This window comes from Monopterus albus, unplaced genomic scaffold (assembly GCF_001952655.1).
Source record: "Monopterus albus unplaced genomic scaffold, M_albus_1.0 scaffold23.1, whole genome shotgun sequence".
NCBI lineage: Eukaryota > Metazoa > Chordata > Actinopteri > Synbranchiformes > Synbranchidae > Monopterus > Monopterus albus.
This window is the reverse complement of record NW_018127903.1, coordinates 879,776-889,523: the sequence shown is the minus strand read 5'-3', so window position 1 is coordinate 889,523 and position 9,748 is coordinate 879,776. Positions and strand designations below refer to the sequence as shown.

General features: G+C 41.3%; 1 protein-coding gene across 1 annotated transcript in view; it reads right to left on the bottom strand.

Annotated features, from left to right (window-relative positions):
- adgrv1 (adhesion G protein-coupled receptor V1) overlaps window positions 1–9,748 on the bottom strand; it is a 95,170-nt gene that overhangs the window by 7,238 nt on the left and 78,184 nt on the right. Inside the window, 2 exon segments of the mRNA XM_020594633.1 lie at window positions 3,470–3,591; window positions 8,811–8,968. Of these exon segments, the coding sequence (XP_020450289.1) occupies window positions 3,470–3,591; window positions 8,811–8,968 (280 nt within the window).

Sequence of the window (9,748 nt, the reverse complement as noted above, 5' to 3'; positions counted from 1 at the left end):
AGGACCAGCTGCTCAACCTCCCGTCTGTAGGCTGACTCGTCGCCGTCTCGGATGAGACCAATGACCATTGTATCATCTGCAAACTTTAGGAGCTTGACAGAGGGGTCGTTCGAGATGCAGTCGTTGGTGTAGAGTGAAAACAGCAGAGAGGAGAGCACACATCCCTGGGGAGCACCTGTGCTTATTGTCCGGGTGCTGGATGTGGTTTTCCCCAGCTTCACCTGCTGCTTCCTGTCTGTCAGAAAGCTAGTAATCCACTAACAGGTGGGGGCAGGCACAGTGAGCTGGGTCAGTTTGGAGCGGAGGATGTCCTCCAGCTCCATTACGCGATCCACTCTGTACACCTGGAAGCTCGGTACTTGTATCACGCTGTCTGCGAATGAGTCGTTCAGCCAGGTCTCCATGAAGCACAAAGCAGAAGAGCGTGCAAAGTCAGAGTTAGTCCTGTTGACGAGAAGAATTTCATCCATCTTGTTGACCAGAGAGCGGAGATTTGCTAGGTGGATAGACAGGAGTGGAGTCCGGGTCCCTTTCTGGCGTAGCCTCACTAAGGCACCCGCACGCTTGCCACGCCAGCGTTTCTTCCAGGTCCCGTATATGGTAGCTGCGCCTTCAGTCAGAATGTCCATACAACATTCTTTGTTCACAAAAATCAGAGAAAGGTAGTTCGGTGTGAGTTGTCCGATATTTAACGGTTCTTCTCTGGTAAAAGTAATCTGGGATGGGTTGCAAAAGGCCGAGAAAACAAAGAAAAACAACAAACACAAGAGAGCGCGAGTAACCAAGGCTGCCATTGTTGGCGCCATCTTCAGAAAGAAGGGTTGTTGTTAACAGTGTCTTTTTAGTTTTAAGCTGGATAATTGGTAAAATATTCCTTCCCATTTTAACTGGTATGTTTAATGCTGCAAATAATTCTTTGCTTTCATAAAAGCAACACATCTACTGTATTTCCCCTAAATCCTTTCAGGCTTCACACAGTGTGTGCCTGTGCGTGCAGGCATACATGGGCCTGGTGTCTTCTTTTCCATAATAAGACAAAGACAACGTGGCCTATTTTTAGTCAAGTACAAAGGTTGCACGAGGAAGCAGTGGATGGAATTGGCTTGTAATGATGCATGGTGCTCCTGCACAGCTGTGGATGTTTCTGACTGCGGTGATACAATGAGGTAAGGGTCACTGCAAGAGGAGATAATGAGGGGTGGTGCCATGGGGATTTGATTATTGTCTACTTTAATCTAATGTGATAAAGATCTGGACCCAAAGCAACAGTGTGGTATAATGGAAAAAACAAGGGATGAAAAACAAGGGATGGGAGGAATATGGAAAGAAAAAAAATGTGTGGTCTGTCAAAAAAAGGTCAAATTTTCCTCATTATCACTACGAATATTGTGCTGGAGACCTATATTTGCTTTCTTCAAACACAGTACTCAGTAACCAAAGAGTAATCTGCATTCTGCAACACAAACACAGTTGTGTACAGCTGTTAAATCCGCAACTGTTTAATGGGGTTCAGAAATCACTTGTGGGAAGGTGTGCCACACAACCACATCAACAACACCAGGATGGAAAAATTTCCCAATGGAAAATTCATTACATGAAGGAAACAACAACAGCCTGTCGATTGTACCTTGCAGCAGAAACCTACAATATAACAAATTCCAAAGTCAAGGCAGTGAGGCCTGACTATAGAAGGAGACAGTGTGTTTCATATTAGCTAGTAGAATAATGATGCGGCCCATTTGCCTATATAACATGCAAGTTAAAAAATTTATCCTTTTTCGTTATTTTCAAACTTTTTTACATTGAGTGAGGTGATGAAGTGAAAATAAAATAATTCAGACTACCTATCATGGACCTAGTGAGGGTAAATTTGGTAATGAATGTGAGTCACCACAACTTTTGACTGAAGTCTTAAAATGATTCTGTGAACAGCCCTTTAATCAGAGCTACTTGCCATGAGCACAATAAGACAGAAATGAACTTTCATACATCTTTGAAGGCCTACATCTGTTATGAATCATGACAGTGTAATTGCTGTTCAAGGTGTGCTGAGTGTCGGATGAGAAGTACATGCCATTTGCTTTCATCAAACTTTTATTCAGTCCCTAATGGAAGTCTCACAATAACACAAATACCAGTCCCCTTACTGCAACCCTTTACAAATAAATAAAAGGGTCTGTAAAACTGGATCAGACACGCTTGTTTACTGCTGACCAGTGCCCTTGTCTATTCCTCTCTGATGAATCCTTGCTTATTTCTACTTACCCAGACCAAAACTCAGAGGCTCATGTTTAATCTGAGCTTTGAGGCTACAGTGTAGGAGTGAGGACTGAAAATCAATTAACACAGGCCTTTTCTAAAAGCCTTTTTTTAATTTTATTTTTTAGAGAACACTGAGTTTGAATAGTTGGCTCCAAGGGCCAAGGGTCTCAGCTGTAGTCAAGGAGCAATCCATGTGGCTGGCACGAGGTCATTTTGTTTCCTTACTGGAGCTCGTAAACAAGTGCTGAGTGTGACATCGACTGTTTACTTCACTTCTCTTCATTAGTCACTTTACCAAAAGCTGAAGTTTACTTTGGTGTAACACTGCTGCCTTTGGCATGTGGATGCCACATATCACCATGGGTTACCACAGACGTCTTATGGTGCACTTGACAGACAGATGGTGTCTCTCAGAGGGTGACAGAAAAGACCACAAACATTTAAAGACTAGACAAGAAAGAAGAAAATTCTATTGTACAAAATAGAGTGGGTCAGAGAAGCTTCCTAGATATCTTTGCACCTTGTACTAAGAAGTTGACATTTTAAGAAGTGGACATGAAGTTGTTGGGAAGTCCAGTACTTAAGCTATCAGTAATTAGTTTAATGAACGGTGCCAAGTCCACACTGGAATTACTTTTCAGCCATGTGCAATCAATAACAGAAATACTGCTGACAAAAATGTTGGTCGACGACTGCGCTGATGTGAGGAATCTTGTGCCTCATTAACATCTGTTCTTTATCCTCACTGATAGTTGAATCACCGAGTGTGAATAAGGAAATTTGACTGATTCTTTTTTGGGCTTGTTTCGGACACCTAATATACCAAATAATACAGCTATGCTAAGCCAGAGTTACATACTGTATGTTAGCACAGTTCACAGCTGACTTTCAAAACAGCGACATTTTGTTGGGAGGTCGTATAGAGGCTTGGGGATGCTATTAGGAGCATGACAAAATGCAATGATGATATCAACTCAAGAAAAATGTGAATACAGAATAAGTTGACGATGACAGCACAAGTGAAATGATGACAACATGATGATGATGAGATTAAGGAGGAAGGTAATGAACAGCAAATAAATACGTACCAAAAAATAGGACTGCAATACAAAGCTCTTCATAACAAATACAGACTGTAGATTACAAGTAAACAAACAAATAACACAAAAGAATGCATGCAAACAACCAGATAAGTCAATAAGCTCACCAGTAGGCAGTTAAAGATGACGTAGAGGATGAGTGTCCACAGGTACCTGTAGCTCATATGGAGCCCTGCCCACAACCACACCAGAGAGATGAGCAGGAACAGGTAGAGGACCAGTGGCACCTCTGGAGCACAAGATAACAACAAAAGTCAGCTGAAAAACATTATCACCACACAAAATTATATCAACTATATAGAGTGTGTGACTTAAGCTTTTTTTTTACGGCTACTGGAAAATCCTTTTTTTTCTTATTTATAAAACCATTAATAACTAAAAGCTTATAATACCTCCTGTACTTTACACTATATGAGTGTGCATGCACACACACCAAAACACCTATTCAACACTGGTGTACAGCACCTTTTCTGCTCCAACAGTCCTCCTGAGTCCACATGTTGTGCAAATGAACTGAAGTGAATCCTGAGTAAAGCCCCAGCTAGTGACTGTTGTACACTGCTGAAGAGTGGACACAATGTTTGTCAAAGCTTCTTCTATTGAATATTTGTGGTGCCACTCATTCAGTTAAGTGCATAAGAAGTGCTAACACTGATCTATGTGTCAGTGTGCACAATCATTTTGTTTGTGCAGAAAACTGAAAGCTGATAACAGGCTGTAAAATGCCACTCTCAAGTGTTTCTAAGAAAAGACCAAGAAGAGGTTTTTCTAAAATGAGCTCTACTAACCCACTTCCTGTCAGGACCAGTGCATCTCATTGAAGCATACAGTATGTGAAGCTACACAAGTACTGTAGAGATGAATCATATGCTTCAGATTTTATTTATTAAAGTAAGAACAGATATTGAACATTTATATTCATTCTAACCATTGCCCCTTCATAATTAACTCTGTCAGAGTTAAAGAGATCAACCTCTCACTGAAGTAGAGAGTGAATTAAGGCCACTGACGTATCCTTGCACATCATCTATATCAGTTCACAGAGTTCTTCTCAGCTTGGGAAAAAAAAAAATCATTTCCTTTCCTATTATTGGAACAGCTAATTAGAGAACAAACAAAATGAGTTCTGCCAATCAGGGGGCAGACAGTCTCCTGTCAGAGTGACTCAGCGCTACAGAAAAACAAGGCGCGATTAATAAAACAGCTCATTACTATTGTCCTGGTTTCCTTCAAGAGGTAATGTTGAAGGAGAACATGAAGCTGTTGAAATGAGACAAACATGATCTAGTCTGGTACTTATCAATAAACAGCTTGTCCAGATGTGTTAGAGGCATCAGAGTTGATTCACAGAAAGCAGAAAAGAAGTATTTACTTGTCTGGTCACTAGTCAAATTTGTACACTCAGTATTCAGAACACATGGACATCATGAACACTACACCAAATGGCTGTAATGTATGGTGTGAATGGAGTAAATGATCAAAACAAAGCATGTGAAATAAGGCCTTAAAGCTACAGTATATAGTTTAAAGTAGCACTAGCATGAAACAGTCCACACTGCTCAGCCTAGAACTCCGTCTCCCTGCTCCACTACGATCTGCGACGCTCCACCAGATCTTCAGATATTTGTCATTATGAAAATACAACAAAAGTTATTGATCAAGCAGAAATCATTGAAAATCCCTGACTGGTTAGAGAGGTCAATCCTGCTCAACAACGCTTAGGAGCTAATCTCTCTGCAGTGTCACCAGCACTGTTCCATGGGTCTGGGTCACAGGAGGCTTTAATCTGAAAGGAAAATGTACAAATTCAAAATGACACTGATGAGTCACTCTCACTTTAGTCCACTGGTTGCTGTTGTGCAGGGCAGACTACACTGTTCACTCCACAAGTCAGATGGAAATACAGGACCCATGTCTGAACACGAACCCCTCACTGAGGTGTCACTTCCACCATCCCTTCAGTTCCACTCTGGCCCAAGTTTTGCTCCTTCTCTCACTGCAGCTTTCCTCTAGCTCAGCCCTATTATACGCTTGTCACAGTGTTTCCTTGTTCTCATTTCCTTCTCTTATGCATCTCCAATTTCCCTTGAAACTTATTTTCTGTGTTTATTTATTCTCCAGTACTCTGGTCAGTATTTCCCAGTGCTTCAAAGAGATTATTTCACACCTAGTCTCTTGGGCTTTTTGTCCACTGTGGACATTCTGTTCTTTCTGGCATACCTTTGCCATTACATCTTCTGCTTCTTACCTTTTTTTCTGTCTTCTCAAATTTTCTAATGTTCTAGTTATTACTGCAGCTTTTCCCCTCACCCTCTCGTCCTTCCATCTTGCACCATTTCCTCCCTCTCTTGTTTGATTTTTCCAACCATGTAAGCACATTCCAGCCTGTGGACAGAGCAGAACTCCCACAGTAAGGACAAGTTCCCAGAGCTAAAATTTGGGGACTGACTGCAAAATGCTGACTGATTGTCTGGCTTGATACCACTGAGAAGAGGTAGAAGGAAGTCTTCAGTAGCTGCTGTATGTCTGGGTATGCATACATGCATGCAGCTGTGCACGGATGTGCATGTAACACAAGAGAGGCTGTTTACCATCTGCCCGAGAAACGCTAAATGATGTCATGAGTATCGTTGTGTTTGATGGAGCTAGAAAATAAAGAACACTTTAACTCCGAGTGGTACAAATACATATCTGTCTCAAAGTATTTCTAGTGATTTCTACTGAACACGAGGGAGCTACTTTTCTGCACGGGCTGACAAGCTCCAGTTTGAGCAGATCGGGTGCCTGGTGGGAGAAGACAAACTGAGAAGAGAACATAGGTTCAACAAAAACAGCTGGGCAGAAACTCAAGACGCTTCTGACATTACTGTCACAGAGAGGTCAGCAGCTGTAATAACAGCAAGCTGTAATAGGCGTGTGTTGAGCACCCCTCCCACAAGTAATGTGTGTGTGAACTATGGGTAAACATACTGACCTAGTAAAACCTCAGAATATTGTGGATAGAGATGACATTACTAAGAGTGCTAAGGTTGGAAAGGTATATGTTTTGTTTGCGTTCATGACAGCAGAAAAACACTGAAAAACTAAGGAATTCTTAAGCAAATTCAGGAAAAGACAAGGAACAAAAACTAGTCATAACAACTTTAGAGCCTTTCATTTCAGGAAACCAGGAAGCACCTGCTTTCCATTTCAAAAGTTACTGTCATAGAATGTAGAAGCTGATTATGCTTTACCTTTCTGTTGATATACTAAGTAATATTAAGCAAAGTAATAACCTCCATGTTTGGTGATTGGCAGTCCAGTTATAGACAGGAATGATGAGCCTGTATATCAAGTGAGCTCCTTCAAGTTCAAGGCAACTTCTTTGATATGTGCTTCATGTAGTTAGTATAAATTCATCAAGTAAAACCAGATACGAGACAATGAATCTATCATGAACAACATCTACAAAAGAGTCTGCAATTCAAGGCTACTGATAACAAGGTTGTCAGAGCAAAACAAGCATGTGTCTGGCATCCAAGACAAATTATAAATCTTTTCTGTATCAAAAGAACACCATCTCTTGCAAACACACTATGTGGATTCAATAGGTTCTGTGATAAGGGCTTATAAGTGTGCTTTGAATAGGCTCTGTGGTGTTTAGTTTTTCTTTTTTTGCTGGCAAATCTTATATCGGTCACAAGGGCAGAGTTCCAGTCTTTGCTGAGGCACAGGTATATATGCCTGCAGGTTGAAATGGTTGTGCCGGCACACACTGGCACACTGACGTCAGAAGACCTGCTACAATACAGTATATCTCACTCATTGTGCGAGCGCACACACGCACGCACGCACACACACACACACACACACACAGATAAAGATTTGAGCTTATCTTATCAGTTGTTACCTGAAATTCAAAAATGTACAAATGGCATCAGATACCGCTCATATTCTACGCAAATCTCAGACAGATGGCAGTGTTCAGGTGAAGCTCACACCATTACCTCTAGATTCATGATAGTGATGAACAGTGGTCATTTAACTTAGTTAAAAGTAACATGGAATACCGCAGAGCCTGCCAAACATATCTGACGATCAAAGCTAATCAAAGGATTATCTCCCAAGTCTTCGTAACTAGGCTCAAGTCTGCAATTGGAAAACTGATAAATCCAGATCAGATTGGATTTATGAAAGGGCTTCTGCCCTGAGACAAAGTGAGAGATCTACTACGTGTACAGTGCAGGAGAACAACACAGCACAAGATTGATAAACAGTCTGTTTTCTTTTACCTCAGAATGAGGGTTGCCTGTAAAGTCCAGAAGTTTCACTTGAGGTCAGCCCTTAAAGAACATCATATTATAAACTGGTCTGAAAGTGCCTCTTAAAGAATAGTTTATGACCGGCTATCATGCCATAAATCATCCCCAGTACCAGAAATGAAAACATGGGATACAGAAATATCTACATGAGGAGAGGTTGAAGTGGGAAACCATCTGGACTCATATGTTTGGGGTGTCTAAAAGCCCCGCTCACCTATTCATTCATACTTACTTTACTCCCAGGATTAGACACCAAATGGGGGTGATACCAAATCCATATGGCACCTTCTGACCCCACTGAAGAAATCATTTTTAGATTCTGTGTGAGAATGCCCAAGAGTTCATGCATCCTGGTAAACAGGGTGTCAACTGCCAGACACTCAGTGGATTCAGCTCTACATTTGTGTGATGACGACTCTAAAGTTTCAGAAAAGATGCACAAAATCTGGCTTGCAGTCTTGACTGCAGCCAAGTACGTACCAGTCTCTACAAGATTTATTACAAAAACATTGGTGGATCTTTCACACCTGGAACTGTCTTCAGTAAGGATCACCTATACAAATATGAACCGTTGCCATTAAACCTGTGAAAGACCTTTAACTTCACTGATTGGAATGCTGAGAATTTTGATTTGTACACACTGAGAAGCCTCCCTGTGGTGGTGCACAGTTGGTCCAACAAACATTAAAACAAAACAAAATATAAATCTTTGTATTGTTCTTTATGATGACTAAACTTCAGTAAAAAACAAATCATCATATTGCAGGTCTGAAACTGGGCAGGGTTGTTGCAGCAGTGCCAGCTCTGACACACTGTAGATAAGTCCAGGGAATGAGCAGAGGCAAAGTCTGTGTTTAGAGCAATGAAAAATAACAGTCTGTTCTTTCACATTGGTTTCAGTCTTCCTTCCTGCACAGTACACAGAGACAGAGCCCATAAGCTGAAAAATATAGGGGCTGAAAACAGCAATCAAAAACAGGGGTAGATGCAGTCTAGCTTCTGACAGCAGGGTACTTGTTTCTGTGGCATTCATATGTGTGCATATCAGAGAGATATGCGGTGTGCATACAGTAATTTCAAATTCATACTTATGCACACATATGCATGTGTGCGTTTCTGTGTATTTATATGCAGGTTTGACAGGTACCTGTGCTGTTGGTACGTCCTCGATAAATGTCGTCGTATGCCTTCCACTGCTGAGTAACCTGATAGGCATGGATAAATACGACCAGCACTGCTACCAGACAGATGAGAGGCACCAGCACCGCCGTGCACAGAGCTGCATAGATGTTTGGGATGAAGCACCTAAAGAAGTGATGGAGAGAGAGGTGAGTAACTGGTTTTGCTTCAGCCTATTTTATACACGTATAGAAAAACTGAATATATGTGAATATAAGAGGAAAGTGTAAGATGCTAAATAGCAAAGAGTGTGTCCAGCTCAAAAGGAAAGCTCTGGAAAATGGGAATGTATTACATGGCTTTATTGCACTGCATTTACTCCGTTTCCAGCTTTTGCCTCTCTCAACTGTTGAGTAAGAATTTCACTTTCTATCTCTGCTGTGGGAACTCTCAGTCCTTTCCCAGTTTTTACTGGGAAAGGACAAATTTTCAACGAGACACATTTTGCTTTTATTAAAGAAAACAAACACACAACACAACACATTTTTCTCTGGGAAAATCCTCAACCTCATAGACACTGTAACTCCCAAACAATTATCAAAACACTCATGTGACTATGTCCTTTTCACAAAACAGGTTCAGAGCCTGCCTGGTATGGTGAGATAGGACCCTCAGGTTTGAGTACAATAATGGTAGAAAAATAACTGGAACTGTGCTAGCCATAACATAACATAACATGAGGTAGGCCAAATAAAGCACTGCTTCACCCTATCCCAGCAAAACAGCCAGACCATGAAAGTGTGAGCCCACTGGAATAAGCCTTGTGAGCAGATGAGATCCTACTGTACTGAGAGTCTCACAGGAAAGTGAAATGCCAGGGATTCTTGTTGTGGATAAAGAAAACGTCTGTCCCCAGACAAACTCCTGTTTCACTAACTCCATGGTCTGGGAGAATAGAAATCCAGT